Source organism: Onychostoma macrolepis, chromosome 25 (genome assembly GCF_012432095.1).
Source record: "Onychostoma macrolepis isolate SWU-2019 chromosome 25, ASM1243209v1, whole genome shotgun sequence".
Lineage (NCBI taxonomy): Eukaryota > Metazoa > Chordata > Actinopteri > Cypriniformes > Cyprinidae > Onychostoma > Onychostoma macrolepis.
The window spans coordinates 16,547,472-16,567,244 of record NC_081179.1 but is presented as its reverse complement, the minus strand read 5'-3'; the positions used below and the strand labels follow the sequence as shown (position 1 = coordinate 16,567,244).

Here is a 19,773-nt window from a genome sequence, read left to right as displayed (position 1 = left end):
AAGTAAAACAGATAATAAATAAAACGTATCCACGTTTAATTATTCTTTCTTATTAACCTAGGTAAATTAAACAAATCCCAACTCAGTTAAAGTATGATGCAAAACTTTGTAAATCCAGCCATTTAGTGATATTTTTCAGCATCCTGACAAAACCCTATAAGTTACCACTCGAAGTATTTATTTTTTTAATATATATATTTACTGTCGCAAATTTATTGTACCCATAACCACATAATAATTAATAAATATATTGTCAAACCTGTGATCGGAAGCGGAACCTTTGTGTCATGTTTTGGTTCTCCCCGGAAGACTCATCTTGCAGTGTTTTGATGAGGGACCGTCAACATGCGAGAATCGAGAGGCTGTAGATGATTTAACGATGTGAACCACATCTACATCTAAAAACCTGCTGCAATGGAGTTAAAATGGTAGGTGACAATATGATGAAGACAGTGTCAGAAAAGAGATCACTTGTGTTTGTTCTCAGTTTTATTATGGCTAGTTCAGTGTGCTGGTTTGTCCTCAGGGATGATGCTCCTGTCTCTGCTCCGCTTGTGTTCTCCAGAGATGTGTTTGACAAGTTCACTCTCGCGCCCAACGTTAAAGAACTGTTTGCTCTTTTACACAGGTAACGTTAACGTTAGGTGACTCTGGTCAAATCCTGTTCACCTGTTCTATAGTTCTTGATAACTGTTGCTAAACTCACCATACTAACCACATGTAAAACGGCTCTTCATTAGCATAATTAGATCGTGTTACTGTGGTTTACAACTAGCAATGCTACAATATGGGAAAATAGTAGCCTAAATACTTGAATGTACAACATTTCTACCAAATTGCAATAGTTACTATAGTAAAATCATGGGAATTACTGTAAGGGATGCTCTATAGATGTAGGGGGGAAAGAAGTAAATCTATATTTAAATTTCTCATTTAAATATAACAATATAACACAAATAGACAATTTACTTGCATGAAATGTGTTTTTCATGTAGATAAAATCACTTTTGTACATTTAATTTTAATTTAATGCGGACACCAAAATGAAACGTCTATATATATATATATAATATTAATAATAATATTAGATGTAATATTTTATTTTTATTTTGAGGGGATTTTGTGATACTGATCAATGTGCTCCTCTAAATTATGCACCATTTAGTTCTATAGCCTATATAATAATGAATAAAAAAAAAAACACATTTAATACTATTTACCACGGAGCCCTGAACATGACATCTGGACAAAAATGTATTTATCGTGGCTGCGAATTAAGCATTTGTTCTCTCATTTTATTATTTTGCTCTCTTGTTTTAGATAAATCATGGCCATGAATTAATGATTTGTTCCCACGACTTATTAGTACCCTCGTTTTATTAAATCATGGCCATGTTGTACAGTTGTACCCTCATTTTAATGAAATCAAAATAAGCGAACAACTAAATCAAGGGAATTAATTTTTAATTTGTGACCATGTTACACTTTTTTTATTTATATTATAATTATTTATTTATTTGCCTAGATTACTATTATTATTACTACTATCACTAAAAAAATAGTTAATGCAGTGTTGAGGTTCAAAATAAACCAAATGAGCACTTACTCCTTTTTGAATCATATCCACAATTTCTTTTTCATGTTCACATTCCTATCCCAGTGAAGTAAAAAAAAAAAATCATAAGTCATGATATGTTATTGAGATGCATTATTTTTCATTCTTTTCTTCAAAGCTCTGATAGAAAATCCGAGGAGACCGCTGAGAAAAAGCCAGATGGATCTTCAGCAGAAGCAAAGACTGTGAAGTGTGATGAAGGTTCAGACGTCAGTAACATCCTTGCATCAGATGAGCCCACATCTGAATGCAAACCAACCAAAGCCAAACCTGTGAAGAGAACTGAGATTGTAGCGTTCCCTGAGCCTCTAGTGCCCTACCCTTGCTTCTCCACCCTCAATGTAAAGAATCGCAAGATGTATCTCAACATGCTCGTCCGCAAGAATTATTTAAAAGCTTCAAAGGTAGACCATCTCTTGTCCTGATCGCTTTCCTTTAATAGTGAGGCGGATTTGATTGAGCTACATGGATGCAAGGCTGTTTTCATGTGGTTCATCTCGTCTCTCATTTCAAAGTGTTTGATGGAGCAGGTGAAGAACGAGGTGTCGGAGTTTATGAAATACCTGCAAGATGTTTCTAGAGCATGCGCTGATGGGTACAACTACATGCCTCCTGGCAGCAGTCGCTACACTGAGGTATTATTTATTTATTTTACTATTCAAATGTTTACACACAGTCATTGTTGTGTTCAATTACATTTTTCATTATTTAATTTTAATTAAAATAATTAATGCAAATATATTTTTATAAAAAAATACATTTGTATGTTATTCATTTAATTGATTTTGTGTGTTTTCACCAACAGGAATATTTTGCAGCCTGTCTGGAACATGTGAAGAGTTACCCACAGGTTTACAGCATTCAAGAGATTACTAGTCTGACCAGTGTAAAGTTTGTCGGTGAACTCTCTCTCAACTTTGAGAAACAGCTTCTTGCTATGGTACTTAGTTTTCTTTCTTTCTTTTTTTTTTTATGATCTTGAATGTCTAATGAATGTGTGATATACTGTTGTTTGTTATATCTATCTCTACTGTATTTTCTCCTCAGGGTAAAATAGACATGGTAGACAAAAAAGTCATAGCAGAAAACACCCAACTTGCTGTAGACTATGAGACTGTGTCGAATGTGGTTCCTCCAGCTAAAAAAGCAACTTCTGTTCACACTGTAAGTAACCTGTCTGTGGTAGTGTGAGATCTATCTATCTATCTATCTATCTATCTATCTATCTATCTATCTATCTATCTATCTATCTCTATGCATATACAGTAGTCAACATTTGAAGTGGATCAAAAAAGTTAATCAAAGTTGTCCTAAGACAAGATCACATTTTAGGACAACTTTGATTAAAAGTTTTGATCCACTTCAAATGTTGACTACTTTATATATGGTTTGTGGTCTTTATATGGACAAGTATAAAAAATATTTTTTCACACACACACACACATGCATATACATATGTGTATATATATATATACATACACACACACACACACACACACACACATACATATATACAGTGGGGGAAATAAGTATTCAACACTTGAACAAATTTTTTATTAAACACATTTCCAGTGCAGCAATTCACATGCAATTTTGACCAGATGTTGGTATTAACTCAAGAAATCTACACAGATAAAGAAATCATAAAATTACAATCCATAAAAAGTTACATTTAATGAAGTGAAATAGGTGAAGAAAAAAGTATTGAACACACAAAGAAAAAGCAGTACACCAAGGCAAGACAACAGTTGATTTCACTAATTTGTTCAACCTCCTATTTGTGCAAATTAGAATCAGCCAGGTTATTGCAGGTTAATCAGTTAGAAAAAACCTTACCCACCTCTGAATGCAAGTATACAAACATCTCATGATGGGTAGAAGCAAAGAGCTGTCCCAAGACCTTTGCAACAAGATTGTTGTGCTGCATAAAAATGGTAGTGGTTACAGACAGATTTCACAACTCCTAAATGTTCCTGTAAGCACCGTTGGGTCCATTATACGCAAGTGGAAAGAAAAAAACTCCACCATCAACCTGCCACGCAAAGGAGCTCCTCGAAAGATTTCTGATCAGGGAGTCAGAAGGTTAATCAGAAGAGTAATCCAAGAGCCAAAGACCACTCGGAAAGAGCTACAGAGAGACTTGGAAGCAGCAGTTGTCACAGAGGAAACTAGGCAATGCACTCCACCGCCACAGACTCCATGCACGCTCTGCGTATGACCCTAAAAATACCACACCACCAGTGAAGTTTGGAGGTGGAAGCATCATGGTATGGGGCTGTTTTTCTTCTCATGGTACTGGCAGAATCCATGTTATTGAAGGGAAGATGAATGGAGCCATGTACCGGGAAATTCTTGAGGTGAATCTGTTACCATCCGCCAGGATGATGAGGATGAGACGTGGATGGACATTCCGGCAGGACAATGATCCAAAACATACTGCAAAGGAGATTGGTTCCAGAAGAAGAAAATAAAGTTGTTAAATGGCCCAGTCAATCACCAGACTTAAACCCAATAGAGAATTTATGGAAGGAACTGAAGATCAAGATTCACAAGAGGGCCCCGCGGAACATTCAAGATTTGAAGACAGTCTGTTTAGAAGAATGGACCAAAACCCCACCTGCGCACTGTGAGTTTGTTCATACAGGAAGCGTCTTGAAGCTGTTATTGCAAACAAAGGCTTTTCCACCAAGTATTAAGTATAATCTCAGTTAGTGTGTTTAATACTTTTTTCCTGTGTCATTTCACTTTATTACACACAACTTTTTTATGGATTGTAATATTCAATATTTTTTTATCTGTGTAAATTACTTGAGTTAATACCAACATCTGGTCAAAATTTCATGTGAATTGCTGCACTGGAAATGTGTTTAATAAAAAATTTGTTCAAGTGTTGAGTACTTATTTCCCCCACTATATATATATATGCATGCTTTTTTTATTATTATTATTTTTTTCTTTGTGTGTATGTATTTATTTATTTATTTCCTTTTGTCATTGGTTTCATGACAACTACACTGGAGTATTTTTTTACTCCAATTCCTTTTTTGGAATACTGTTTTAAATTTTTCATTGAGTTAATTTAAATACTACCATGAATAAATAGTATAAACTATTAAATTAAACTATTACTATTAAATGCCAATAAATAATGTTAAAATAATAATAATAATTATTATTATTCTATTATTATACCATTGCTGTAATGAGAACTGAGGGTAATAAACTATTGTCATGAAAATAACTTCATAATAATGATACAAATATATTGCTATTGTTATAACAAAAAATATTAATGATGCTAAATAAGCATGCACTTTGAAAAAAAAAAAAACCTTCCTCCGTGTTTTCCTCCAATACAAATATTTAAACATGCTTAAATCAAGATATATTTACTTAAGATGCAAACTGAAGGTGTGAAGTCTTATTTTCTGAGAACTTTTTTTTTTAACTTTTCAAAATTAAGTGAGCTTATGCTTAAAACAAGAAAAAATTTGTTCTTAAAAAAAAAAATAGTTTCTTAAGTAAATGTATCTTGATTCAAGGATCTTTAGACATTTGCACTGGAAAACAAGAAACAAATACTGATAAAGAAATTTTTTTCTAAGTTCTATTTTCAATTTTTGAAGTATTGCTAATACAAGACGTTTAGATTTAGAAACCACATTAGCGTGTTCCATTCAATTCATTCCTTAAATTTTCTTTACCTGGTCTTAAAAAGTGTCTTAAATTTGCCTTCATAAAATCTGCAAAACCCAGAAAATGTTATTTAATTTGTTTTTTTTAATTATTTTTTGTTTTATTTAACAATGTATAGCTGAAAGAGACCTAGATATGTCCTTTTTGTGAGATTCAACCATGTAATTTCTGTCTACGGTTCCTACGCGGTTTGGAAAAGTATGGGAAAAAGAAAGCAGAGTATGGAATTTTTTTGCATTTCCAGACTTTCACCCCCATTTAGTTTTTCATAAAATGAAATTAAGAATTTAATGAAAATAGGTTTATCATACAAGAAGCGTGTTTTCATGGCAGCTGGTTAGGGATTCTTTAGTGACTGTCGAACACGACTGAATGAATTCAAGCAGCACTTTTTAATTATGCAAAATGTTTTGGGTTTCTTCTCCCAATATTCTTAGTACCGTATGACATAGCCTCGAGGACCTTTTTAATAGACTGGTATTGTTTATTATATTTGCTTTTTTATAGACCCTTGAACCTGGCAAATAGGACAAGGCACATAGCTGTATTATGCCATCAGCCCATTTTGTGTCATGGTTTTTCTGCTGCTGCAGAGGATGTGCTAAATTGGACATTAGGCCTTGATATTAGAGGTACTACCATAAGAAACGCCAAATTTTCTAAATTAATTCATGTGCATCCATGCTCTCACTTTATTAATTTTAAGATGGCAGTATGGAAGGAATGGGTTATATAAAACTACAAATTGTAATGAGTAAGCATGCAAAAGTCACTTAGAGAAAATCAATGTAAAAAAACCCTGAAAAAATACAAATATTTACAGATGACTATAATATATACCAAATATGAAGCTGAAAATAGTGCTGTATGAACCATTTATTTTAAATATGATCCGAAAATCTACTGAGAGGTTTGGAAATCTGAGTCTGGAAAAGAATGGAATTTTTTGAAATGTGTAGGAACCCTGTCTGTCTTATATAAGCAGTGTAGGTCTCTAGCTTGCAAAATGTGGCCTTAACCACTAGAGGGCACTGTTGCATTTGGTTTGAAATGCCACTATATATGATTCTGATATATATTGAATTATATCCCCATACCTCATGAATTCATTTTGATGGACCTCTGAAAATCAAATATAGTTCTTGTGTTAATCCTGATGTCTCTTAATATCTGCAGGCCATCAGCAATGACAGTAATGCAGAAAAACTCACCGTTACTTATGAGCCACAAGTGTGTTTATCTAAAGAGGCCTTCCTTCAGCTCCTGAATAACAGCTCTGAGTTCACAGAAGCGTGGGAGCTCCCCGTTTGGGTCAAAATGAATCCCATGAAAGGTGAAGAGTCACTTCATGTTTTAATGCTTCATTGTGGACCATAAGATTGTAATCCTGTCAGTAATCTCACATGATGAATGTTGTGGTTGTTCTCAGGCAGCAGTCAGAGTAAGACGGCATACATCGATACTCCTCTGCTGAAGACAGAGCTGAGCTGGAGAGAGAGGAGTCAGCTGTTTCATCAAGAGAGCGTGAAGCTGGCGTTCAAGAAGACTGTATCACGTCCCGTGTTTTTCCTCACTTCAGAAGAGCTCCCTGTAGAAATGCAGCCTCCTCCTGAGGTAAGATGTAAGATGAAACACCAGACAGTGAAAAATATTGCAGATGAAGTATTGTTAATGAATTACTAATTAATTATGGTAATTACCGTTTTTTTTTTTTGACTTATTCTTTACTTGTAAGTAGTTTTGGATTTAAAAAAAACAACAGCAATTTTCTCAGCTAAAATTGTTTAGTAACTACAGTTAAAATGTGTAATATTTAATAATTAATATAGCAATAATAACTATTATATTTTTATATTATTAAAATATTGCAAATTGTCATTTTATTTATATATATATATATATATATATATATATGTGTGTGTAATTATGATAGTGTAATTATGATAGTTATTCATATATCTGTTTATTATTGTGTTATTATACAAACTTTTGGAATATAGTTATTGTTTTTGATTTATGTTTTATGATTTCTGAAGCATCATGTGACACTGAAGACTGGAGTAATGGCTGCTGAAAAATCAAATTTTAATCACAGGAATAAATTACATTTTAAAACATTTTAAAATAGAAGACTTCTTTTAAATTGTAATAAAATTGTACAATATTACTATTTTTTATTATTCAAGTAAATGCAGGCTTGGTGAGCATAAGAGACTTTTTCAAAAACGTTTAAAAACCCTTAATTATTCCAAACGTTTGACCGGGAATGAATGAATGTTTGTGTAAAGAAAAAAGTATTATGTGTGTTTATTATATTATATGTGCTTATTATACAACTGTTTTATATTATATATCTGTTTAGTATATTATTATTCAGGAAAGTGTCTGCTAAATAAATACATGTAAAGTAAATCCAAATAACTGTGATACTGTGTTAATGTTATTTATTTTTCTTTACTCTGCCCAGGATAAGATCTCCAGGAGTTTGGCTGCATTTGATGATGCTGGTATGGATTTTGGGACTGATCTAACAGACCTGGAGTCATTTGGAGAGTCCTACAAGCCCAGTAAGAAAGCGAAGGAACAGAATGAACCGAAAGCAGCTTCTACAAATCCAATCGCAACTCCGTCTCAACATATCCCGAGCCTCAAGAAACCGACAGACTCTGTAGGTACAACAAAACTCACCTCAACATCTCAAGACGCTCCCACAGAACCCCTTGAGGTGACCGTGGCTAAGGTCCAAGGAGAAACCGACACTTTGGCTGATGAGGGAGATGGTACGCTGAATAAAACTGCCGTTTCAGAGGAGGAAAGTGTGAGTGAAGATGCAAAAGAGAAGATAGAAATGTCTTCTGCTCCTCCCACCAAGCGGCCCAGGCATATAATGGAAGACAAGACGGACCAGGATTTGGATTCTGATGAAGAACGACTAGTCATAGATGACATTTTCTCCCCAAAGAGACCTCAGACCCAGGTGACGGCAGTAGAGGTGTCCTCCCCACAAGCACCCGACCCAGCCACGCCAGGCCCTGCAAACCCCAAAGGAACGAAGAAGGGCATCAAAAGACCCCGAATATCCGGCGAGTGCGATCAGCTCGGACAGATTTTGAAGATGCAGGACGCCATGCTGAAATCCACCCCCAGCAAGAACCAGGAGCCTGTGAAAGCCCATGTCCCAGAAGACAAACCTCCAGAAGCTAAAACCCACTCACTGGTCAAACAGTGTGTGACGTCGTATCTGGAGTCCAGAGAGGGGCAGGAAGAGGACACCACACTGCCTGCTGACGTTCCTGTGCTGGTAGCCACTCAAAGAAAACGTTAGTGCTGAAAACACCATCTCAGAGGCAAAAATTATGCTCAAATTATGTCTTTGTGAGGTTATTCAAACGTCCTTTTAAATGTGACCCATGATGAAGGCATAATGGTCAGACACCTGACACAAATATATTTAAATAATTATTGTTTAATAATTATTTAAATAAACAATATTTAATTAAGTGTAAGTATGATTTAAATATATCCAAATATTAATTAAATGTACAGTATTTAAATTTATGTAATTTTATAATTTAAGTAAATACGTAACTCATAAATGTAACTTGACAAATTCAGAAAAAAAAATTGACATAATTATTATTATTGCTGTAGGTTTTTTAATTAATTCCCTTTAAATTACATGTTCTTTAATTAATATATATGATGAATCACAATAATTGTATTATTACAAATAATATTTATTATATATTTTATTTTTAAATGTTCTATTTTATTGATGTTTTTTAATATTGGAGGTTTAAATGTAATTAAATAATAATTATTAAATTATTAAATATTATTAAATATTAATTAAATGTTTAAGTATAATATTTTGGCAATAAAGAAATGTTTAGCAAATTTTATATATATATATATATATATATATATATATATATATATATATATATATATATACATACATACAGTGGTGTGAAAAAGTGTTGGCCCCCTTCCTGATTTTTTATTTTTTTGCATGTTTGTCACACTTTAATGTTTCAGATCATCAAACAAATGTAAATATTAATCAAAGATAGCACAAGTAAACACAACATGCAGTTTTTAAATGAAGTTTTTTATTATGAAGGGAAAACAAAATCCAAACCCACATGGCCCTGTGTGAAAAAGTGCTTGCCCCCTAAACCTAATAACTGGTTGTGCCACCCTTGGCAGCAACAACTGCAATCAAGCGTTTGCGATAACTGGCAATGAGTCTTTCACATCCCTGTGGAGGAATTTTGGCCCACTCTTCTTTGCAGAATTGTTTTAATTCAGCCACATTGGAGGGTTTTCGAGCATGAATGGACTGTTTAAGGTCATGCCACAGCATTTCAATTGGATTTAAGTCCAGACTTTGATTTGGCCACTCCAAAACCTTAATTTTGTTTTTCTTGAGACATTCAGAGGTGGACTTGCTGGTGAGTTTCGGATCATTGTCCTGCTGCAGAACCCAAGTACACTTGAGCTTGAGGTCACAAACTGATGGCCGGACATTCTCCTTCAGGATTTTCTGATAGAGTGCAGAATTCATGGTTCCATCAATTATGGCAAGTCGTCCAGGTCCTGAAGCTGCAAAGCAGCCTCAGACCATCACACTACCACCACCATGTTTGACTGTTGGTATGATGTTCTTTTTATGAAATGCTATGTTGGTTTTACGCTAGATGTAACGGGACACACACCTTCCAAAAAGTTTAACTTTTGTCGCATCAGTCCACAGAATATTTGCCCAAAAGTATTGGGGATAATCAAGATATTTTTTGGCAAATGTGAGACGAGCCTTTGTGTTCTTTTTGGTCAGCAATGGCTTTTGCCTTGGAACTCTCCCATGGATGCTGTTTTTGCCCAGTCTCTTTCTTATTGTTGAATCATGAACACTGACCTTAATTGAGGCAAGTGAGGCCTGCAGTTCTTTAGATGTTGTTCTGAGTTCTTTTATGACCTCCTGGATGAGGCGTCTTTGTGCTCTTGGAGTAATTTTGGTAGGCCGGCCACTCCTGGGAAGGTTCACCACTGTTCCAAGTTTTCTCCATTTGTGGATAATGGCTCTGACCATGGTTTGCTGGAGTCCCAAAGCCTTAGAAATGGCTTTATAACCCTTTCAGGACTGATGCATGTAAACTATTTTGTTTCTCATCTGTTTATGAATTTCTTAAGATCGTGGAATGATGTGTTGCTCTTTAAACATGCTTCACTTTGTCAGACAGATTCTATTTAAGTGATTTCTTGATTCAACAGGTCTGGCAGTAATCAGGCCTGGGTTTGGCTAGTGAAATTGAACTCCGCTTTCTAAAATAATGTGGTTAATCACAGTTCTTTCATGATTTAATAGGAGGGTGCAAGCACTTTTTCACACAGGGCCATGTGGGTTTGGATTTTGTTTTCCCTTCAAATAAAAAAATTAATTTAAAAACTGCATGTTGTGTTTACTTGTGTTATCTTGTGTGTAACATGCAAAAATTAAAAATCAGGAAGGGGACCAACACTTTTTCACACCGCTGTATAAGAATTTCAAGTGATTTGTAATATATATTTTCATTTTAATATGTAACAAATGTATATGCAAGATTAAGTCCATTATTGTTGTTATGTATTGAAATAATTTCAAATATCAGGTTCAGTGCATCAGATCAACTTTAGATTTTTTCCGTTCACACTAGCATTCAAAAAACAGATGTGTGTCACATGTTAAGGGGAAAAAATCAGATAATACTTGCATTTAATAATATTGCTATGATCTAAAGGTGCCATACTTGATATTTTTAGCATTTTTAAGTCAAGGTTTCTTGCACAAAAATGATTATCCTTCTACCGCAGGTCTTCTGAAGGAGGATCTTCAGGTCAGTGCTGAGGATGAGATGGACTACGATACTCCAGCAGAGGGCAGCGTTCTGTACAAACTCTACAGCCTGCTGGATGTTCTGCTCATGGTGCGCAGCAGTGTAGACATCGCTCACCCCAGACATGACAAAGACACCTTCAGGGTGAGCTGGACACATGCTAAAACACAAACACAATCATCCTTTCATCAAAATGTTGATTATTTTGGCCCTGATTTAAGTATACGCCCCAAGAGTCTCGAAGGAGAGATTTCAAACATCATTAAACTCATCACGTCTTGTGTAAACACAGTGCATTTTATTATCATTATTAGTTATCATTGTCAGAGATTTTTAGCAACCCTTTATTGAATTTGAGCCAGTATGTCAATATGCCAAGCATTAATCTTTATATTTTAACCAGGGTTAAGTAATATCCACCACACCCTTTCTTTAAACAGCCTGCTTTCCTGTGAAAAGCCGTAGAGTTGACTTTTCAATCTTATCAATGTATCAACAGACTCTTTCCAGTCAATGGTTCTCGACTGTAGGTGAAAAAAGGAGCACAGGATTTACTCTGCTTGTATTTATAGAGCACAGTGACTCAGAACTGCTGGTTGAGTGGCTAATGATTGAGTCTGCTCTCATCCAGGCCGTCCCGGTGCATGTTTTACCCAAACTGGAGTATCAGCTGTGCTACGGAGCCGAGAGTCTGACCCACACTGAGGCCTGTCAGCTGTGGGCCGAGAAACTTCTGCACTCCAGTACCGTGTCCTTCATAAGTAAGAGACCTGATAAAATGTGTTTTCTTTCTCTTTAGCTATCATGAGATGTTATGCATATTTGTAGGGAATCTGTTGTAATTCTGTCACTAATCTGTTTGATCAAATCAGATTCACTTGACATGGAGAAGAAAATATCTATAGTGTTAGAGCATTTAAAAAAGATCATATTCACGTGACCTGATGAAAAGGAAATATGTAGTATTTGCAGTGCAATAATAAAAAAAAAAAAGCAATGGGCTTTTAATAACTTCAGTTCATGAATTCATAACTGATTTAATAATTAATTTGCATTAGCAAGTAAAAATTTTTAAAATGTTGTAATAAAAATAAACTGAAAATTTGAATGTCAATTCATAACAGATTCATGCTGTAAAATGTTGTAGTAAAAATAAATGTTGATGATAAATTTAGATTCAACTAATTTGATTTTATGATGCAAAAATTATTGAATCAAAGCATTTTTGATTCTTGAAAATGTTGTAAAAATATATGTAGGTAAAACTTGATGAATCAATTCATAACTGAATCAGCAATTCCTTTGCGATCTCAAATTAAAGCATTTTCATGCTTTTATATTGGTTCATATAAAAGAAAATGATAATTGAGATTTTTTTATAATAAGAGGATTTCATTATTGATTCAAATTAAAGCAATACTTGCACTGTAAAATGTTGCCGTAAAAATATATGTAGGTGAAAATTGATGAATCAATTCATAACTAATTCAACTAAGTTGATTGATTATGCAAACAAATCATTGAATCAAAGCATTTTTTAATTCTTAAATGTAGTAAAAAATGTATGCAAGTAAAAATTTTGATAAATCAATTGCTACTTGAATCAGCGATTCATTTGCATTATCAAATTAAAACATTTTTCATGTTTCGTTATATTGGTTCATATTAATGAAAACGATAATTAAGATTTTTTTTTTTATAATCATAAGGTTTTGATTAATTTTTATAATATAATTATTTAATGTTAATAATAATATAAAATATATTTTTTTTGTTTTATAATAATGTCTTAAATTAAAAAATGTAAAAAAAAAATTACTTCTTGCTTGAATCTGCTTTTTGCTACATTGGCTTCCTCTGATCAAAAACAACAACAACTTTTTTTTATATCACTTAAATGCAAATCACAAATCGCCATCAAATTTAATATAATATATTTTTTTTTTTTTTCGAATGAAGCAAATTCAGACAGCCTGAAGTATCCATGTTGCATCTGGAGTATTAGTTTTGGTAACAAGGGGAGTCAGCACAAAAGTGAACTTCCCATAAACTCCCAGCATGCCTCTCTCATGACGCATGACTCACTGTTTTGAGTCAGGGTTGCCGTAGCTACTAACATTTTAACTTTGAAAGGGTTTCAGAAGAATTCAACCGCATGTGTGACATATCGCTGTGGGTGTAGGGCTATTGGGTTTCTCCATTATGAGAGAAAGAGGGAAGGAGACTCCTTTTCTGCTGAACAGACTGCTAAAGTTTGGAGAATTTGGAACCTGACATTTTCTATCCACTTTGAGGAAGCCTGTAACACTGACAGTGATTTTAAGAATGCCCACCATGTGCCTGACAGCAGTCTGTGCCTGCAGGTGAAAATACCTCCAAATCACAGAAGAATGCAGAAGAGCCTCGCTCTCGGCGTATCGTTTGCTTTAGATTCTTCTAGGCTTATTAAAGGAATCTAGTCTTTTCTGGGTCTAGTCCAGGATCCAGCCCTACTGATAACAGAACGGGCTGGTATCTTCACAGTCTGGACATATTTTTACTAGGTTCAAGAGAACTTTCAAGCTGACCATTAGGGCTGCACGATATATCGCATGCGATATTTATAATCAGCTGTAATTTCCATCACGTGCGTGATTTCACATGGAGCTGCATTTACCACACAGGGCCGTTGTTCACTGACAAGCTGGTAGTGAACAATGGCTCTGTGTGGTAAATGCAGCTCCATGTGAAATCACGCACATGATGGAAATTACCGCTGATTATCAATATTGAATGCGATATATCGTGCAGCCCTACTGAGCATTTTACTGAGGCAGATTAGAGCAATAAGTCACAAGATAATATAAGTACGACTTTATATAAGATTTTTTTAGTTTGTTTTTGAAGGAAGTCTATAATTCTCACCTATGCTGCATTTAGTTTATTAAAATATTAGTTTTAGTGTGCGCTGTAGCCTATATCATTTCATATCAAAGCGCGAAAGAAACTACGGTCGTGCAATGTCGTAGTTATGTCGTCAGTTAAGTCATGAAGTTACCAAAAAGGCAGTTAAAGCTGCCTTAAAACTGTGTATGCATGTAAGTATTTGTTATATGAGTTACATTTAAGAACATGTTTTCAAAAGAAAATGTCTCCCTCATCTAACACACTCGATTCAACTCGTCAGCTCATTATTGAGACTTTAAGACCTGAAGTGAGTCAGAAAAAGTACGGAGTTGTGAGAGAATGCGATGCATGTCAGAGCCGCGTTATGTTCAGCAGCGGCAGCTCTTAAAGTAATAGCAGCCAAATAACCTAATAACCCAGCTGCTGTGATGTCTGTTAATCAAATAATTAAAAAGAGGAAATCAATAACTTTTGTAGCTTTAAGGATTCTTCTATATTTAATTTAGAATTTAGTGTTTGATAACTTTATTCAAATTCAGTATATTTCCAACTTGCTGAATGGTAAAAGGAAGCGAAATATGACATTTATTATAATGGGTTTATGTGAAGGTTGTTTTAAGTTCACTTAAATTAGAAGTTGTTGTTTTTTTTTAAGTCTAATAAATGTTAAAATTTATATCTCTCAATTATACTGTAATGTTGAATGGCTATAGTCAATGGTTAAATATTAGGGGGAAAACAATTTTCTAGAAACATCAGTAGTATTGGTATCCGTGATACTGGCCTTCAGTTATAAAAAAATAAAAATTAAAAAAAAAGATGCCATTAAACAAATATTAAAAATATACTGTCTTTATGTTGTTTCTGTTGTAATCAAATTGTAATCTATAGATTAATTTGAAGATTGAATGTGAATTTATCACATTTAGTGATTTTTATCGATTGACAGCACTAATTATTACTATTTAAAAATATCTTGTCTATTCGAATATATTTTAAAATGTAACATTTTCAGCATCATTACTCCAGTCTTCCGTGTCATTTCAGGCATTTTGTTTTGTTTTTTTCATTTATTAATTATTCATTGGTATAAACCGTTCCTATTGTTGCTCATCCTCTTTGGATTTTGAAGAATAAATGGTGAAATGTCATCATGTTCTCTGTTTCATTACAGTTTTGTGTTCTTTGGCCTAGAGCAGTGTTTCCCATACACAGATGAACAAGTAGGGGTGTGGCGATCATTTTCTTCTGCCATGAACTCAGAATGACGCCACCGATGTGAAATATTACGAGGCGGAGATACAATAGACAGACACAACGTGTGAACGATTATTGCAACATTCACAGTGTTTCTCACAGCCTGAGTTTGTGTTGCAGGTCAATGCGTGTCCTTTTGCTCCGCGTCACATGTTGAAACAGATTTAGATGTTCTTCAGACTGTGAGCTGGTTTAAGGCCCTGCAGACTTTAACTTCTTTAGTTATTGACTGTTAAATAGAAATGTAGCTTAACCAGTTGTTACGGAAAATGAATGGAAGTATTATCAGATGAGATTAAAGACTTGCAAAAAAAAAAAAAAATGGACAATCTACCTAATGCAGTATGTGCGTTTAAAGGCTAGTTGTTCACAAACTGTTTGATATTTGTGTAGGTCGCATCAATGCACACACATCAGAAGTGGCGCAGATGCAGATGTTGCCTGACGACTGGATTCAGAACATCACCTGTGACTTCAAGTGAGTGAATCTCTATATAAAGTCAATTTTTAATTGTTTAAATAACTTCAAAAATTCCAATTCCAAAAAGTTTTATTGATTTATTTTTTCAATTTTTTAAAATAATGTCTACATGTTTGACAGATTCTCATCTGAAATAATGTAATATTTATTTATAATTATTTGTATTTTTTATAATTTATGTAATTATTTATTCATTTTAAAATGTATTTGTATTTAAAATATTAATTTATAGTGATTAATTATATTAATATTTTATCTCTTGTGTCGTTTTAATGTAATTTAATGTGATTTCAATATTTTTATTTTTTTTCCCAGTCCAACTAGATGTTTAAACACCCTCTACCACTTACTGAAAAAAGTCTCATCGTGAGTTTTTCACTTTTTTTAGATCAATTTTAAATTGTCACTTTACTGTTAGCACGATTTGCATTTCCTAATGTGAAATCAGCCTTTGAATCTGTCTTTAAAAGTGTATAATTCTGCATATTAAGCTAGGATATGTGAAAGCATTTTAACATTAAAAATGACACGTGTAAGCTTTAGGTATTGAGCCTGTAGTGCAGTATTTGTAAGGATGGGACATTTTCGTTGTTTGCATTGGAAAGCTTGTGTCATCAGCTACAAATTTCCTTTCAGCTGTCGCAGTGCTGTAATTTAATAAAGGTGTCTTTTAACACCTGCCCCAGATTACAGGAAGGACGATACCTGTTAGTCCACAAACCTCGTGAGGGTTTCATGACCATCTTTAAAGCTGGTGATGAGACCAAGGCTGCTCGCGGGGTGTACCACCTGCAGCATGCACACTGCGGAGCCCCAGCTGTGTCTCCAGGGATTCCCTGGGTTCCCCTGGACCCCTCGTACGTCCTGCCATTTCACCAGAAACACGGCAGGCCACCCTGCACCTTCCCCCCACGTCCACCCCCTCAGGTATGACCCTTTTTTTTTTTTTTTTTAAATGTAGCCCAAAGGTTTGGATGTGTGCTCCAGACATCTTAAACCTTGGTGCTTATTTGGGAAAATTGGGTTCGAATTTAGCCTGCAGCATACCTTTATACAGTATTTCCAGAGGTGGTGTGATGTAGTGGTAGTAGTTAAAAGTTGGTAAATGAAAGGTTGCTAGTATGCATATGTGTGCATGTGTGCTCCAGACGTGTTGAACTGTAGTGCTTATGTTGGAAATTTGAGTTTGAATTTAGCCTGCAACTTAACTTTTATCCAGTATTTCCTTGTGGTGTGGTGTGGTGTAGTGGTTATAGATCAGAGTTGGTAAATGGAAGATTGCTGGTTTGCATGTGTTTTCCAGACATGTTGAACTACGGTGCTTGTGTTGGAAATTTGAGTTTGAATTTAGCCTGAAACATACCTTTATATAGTATTTCCAAGTGATGTGGTGTAGTGATTGTAGCTCAGAATTGGTAAATGAAAGGTTGCTGGTTCGCATGTGTGCTCCAGACATGTTGAACTGTGGTGCTTATGTGAGAAATATTGGTTTGAATTTAGCTTGCAACTTTCCTTTCATCCAGTATCTCCAGGTGGTGTGGTGTAGTGAGGTGTAAATGGAAGGTTCCTGGTTCACATGTGTGCCAGATGATTGAACCATGGTGCTTGTGGGAAATTTGTACTTGAATTTAACCTGCAGCATACCTTTAATCTAGTATTTCCAAATGGTGTGGTGTGGTGTGTATATATAGTTCAGAGATGGCAAACGGACGGTTGCTGGTTTGCACATGTGCTCCAGATATGTTTAACTGTGGTGCTTATTTGGGAAATTTGGGTTTGAATTCAGCCTGCAACTTACCTTTATCATTATTCCAGAGTGTGGCGTATTGGGTTATAAGATTTGGTAACTGGTAGGTTGCTGGTTCAAGCAATGATTTGAGCCACTGAGCACTTAGAAGCATCTATTTTCAGAGATATGCACCATATACTCAAAGGTATTTGCATACACACACTCACAGCCAACATAAACGGTCAGAGTGGACACTCTTCCATGATGTCTCAATAACATTCCTGCACAGAGTTACCACACCCATTCTGTTTATCAGGACTGTCTGTCATGCTATGAATCTGTTTGAGTAACAATTGATAGTGAAAGTTACTTATCTTTAGTAGTTTCTAACTTTTATTTCACTTCATTTCTAAGTTGTTTCTGAGTTATCACAGTGATGCTTGCCATAGCAAGCTGTTCATACTTGCAAAACTTAAAGTAAATTTAGATTGTGGATGTTCTCTTATTCACTGGTCTGAGGCTCTTGCGACTGGGATATGTGTCGGGACAGGTCATAAAGAGATCACACCCATCCTACTCTACGCTCAGTAACTCTCTTAAATCATTGCGTTGGTCCCGAATGAAGCACTGCCTGAGGAAACATGACACTTAAAATTTCATTGAAGCAAAACGTACTCCAGAACCTGGAAGGTGCGTCGATTGTGTAAACCATTGAGCTCTGTGCTCAGATTGTCTTGTAGAGACATGCTTACTATATATGCATGTCCTAAGGCATGCTGGGACATTAGAGGTGGATTTACAACTCAAGAAATCTCTGTAATTCTCCAGTTCTTGGACGTACACTATTAGGATTTGAACCAACAACCTTAAGTCTACTTAGATAAACTTCGATATTACTATTCAGATGGTGGTGTATACCAAGATTTATGAAGTATACTTTTTACTTTCTTCTCATACAGGCAAAAGGTGGAACAGGACCTAAGCAACTCCAGGGAAAAAGTGCGGTGAGACCGCAACAAGCAGCCAATCAGAATCAGTCAACAAAGAAGCGGAAAAAAGGCAAAAATAAGAGAGCATGGAGAGACAACATGAAAGTTAAGATGATGAAAGACCAGCAAAAAACCCAAACCAGTGAAGGTGGAAAGGATGGAAAGCCTTGATTTTGGAAACATTACTGTATTCATTATCTTTAAAAGCACTTACCACCCCTGATACTGTGTACAATGACTTAAAACGTATTTTGTGTAACTTGTTGTGTATAACTGCTTTTTTGTACATTTTGAAACATTCCTTACCATTAAGAAGCAAGCTTACATTTTTTCAGCAGGAAATAAAAAAAAAAAATTATTGTTTAATATAACATCTGTTATAATTATTGTGTTAGTGACACACATTCACATTGGACATCCCAGTGTGTTTTCTCACAAAATTATCCGTTTTATGAGAGAAAGATGTGGGTATGTGTTGGAGAGATCCACCTTATGTACAGGCAGCTTTAGCTTAAAATTAAAAAAGAATACAATCAACAATTATGAATTACAAAATTATAATAGCCTATTTGAAAAAAATGGTTAGCTGATGTCCAAATATTTTTAGTCAGTCCAACTATCTAGAATACATTTGATGGAAAAACAAAGGATTTGTTGTTTAGAACAGAATAACTACAGTAATTGCCCATTGCCCCCTGGGGGCGTTTTACCCCGCACACTATGTTTGAGAAAAAAATTGTCATTCTGAAAATATAATTATATTAAATAACACGTACTCTCTATCTACAGGCCCAACTGTTCTCATATCATATATAACTGTGATGTTCTACAAAACAACAAGCTTTAAAACACTTTTTTTCATACTGCTGAAAATGAGCTCATTTACTGTGAAATGTTTTCTCTCCGGTACATCACCAGTGTGAGTTTCATAGTGAAAACTTCTACATTACTCTTGTCAACGTAGTCCATAGCTACAATAAAAATTTATCTTGACATTATCTTGTGGTTATTTTCAACCCATTCTCACTCCCAAGGCGTCAAAAACTGAAGCATGTTCAAACGCACAGTTGGCAACTCTCGCGAGACAAATAAGCAACCGCAGCTTCAAAAACAAGCCCAATATATATTTTTTTATGATTTATTATCATCAATATTATTTATTATCAATTATTTATTACCAATAAATGAGCCTGCAACATATTAAACTGAAACCACTCTTTTATCTGAAAAGCAAAAACAGAAGC

General features: G+C 34.7%; 1 protein-coding gene across 3 annotated transcripts; it reads left to right on the top strand.

Annotated features, from left to right (window-relative positions):
- Window positions 1–290: 290 nt before the first annotated feature.
- On the top strand, window positions 291–19,522 carry ice2 (interactor of little elongator complex ELL subunit 2). Of its 3 annotated transcripts, XM_058767800.1 has the most exons (15): window positions 291–428; window positions 527–628; window positions 1,734–2,019; window positions 2,131–2,250; window positions 2,421–2,555; window positions 2,663–2,779; window positions 6,488–6,644; window positions 6,741–6,925; window positions 7,779–8,631; window positions 11,165–11,331; window positions 11,819–11,948; window positions 15,724–15,808; window positions 16,127–16,177; window positions 16,498–16,738; window positions 18,500–19,522. In XM_058767800.1, exons 1-15 carry the CDS (start codon window positions 415–417, stop codon window positions 18,698–18,700), a joined length of 2,844 nt encoding a protein of 947 aa, XP_058623783.1. In that variant the 5' UTR covers window positions 291–414; the 3' UTR covers window positions 18,701–19,522. The 3 variants fall into 3 exon arrangements, with proteins under 3 accessions (XP_058623783.1, XP_058623785.1, XP_058623784.1); XM_058767802.1 differs by lacking the exon at window positions 527–628; XM_058767801.1 differs by lacking the exon at window positions 16,127–16,177.
- The last annotated feature ends 251 nt before the right edge of the window (window positions 19,523–19,773 follow it).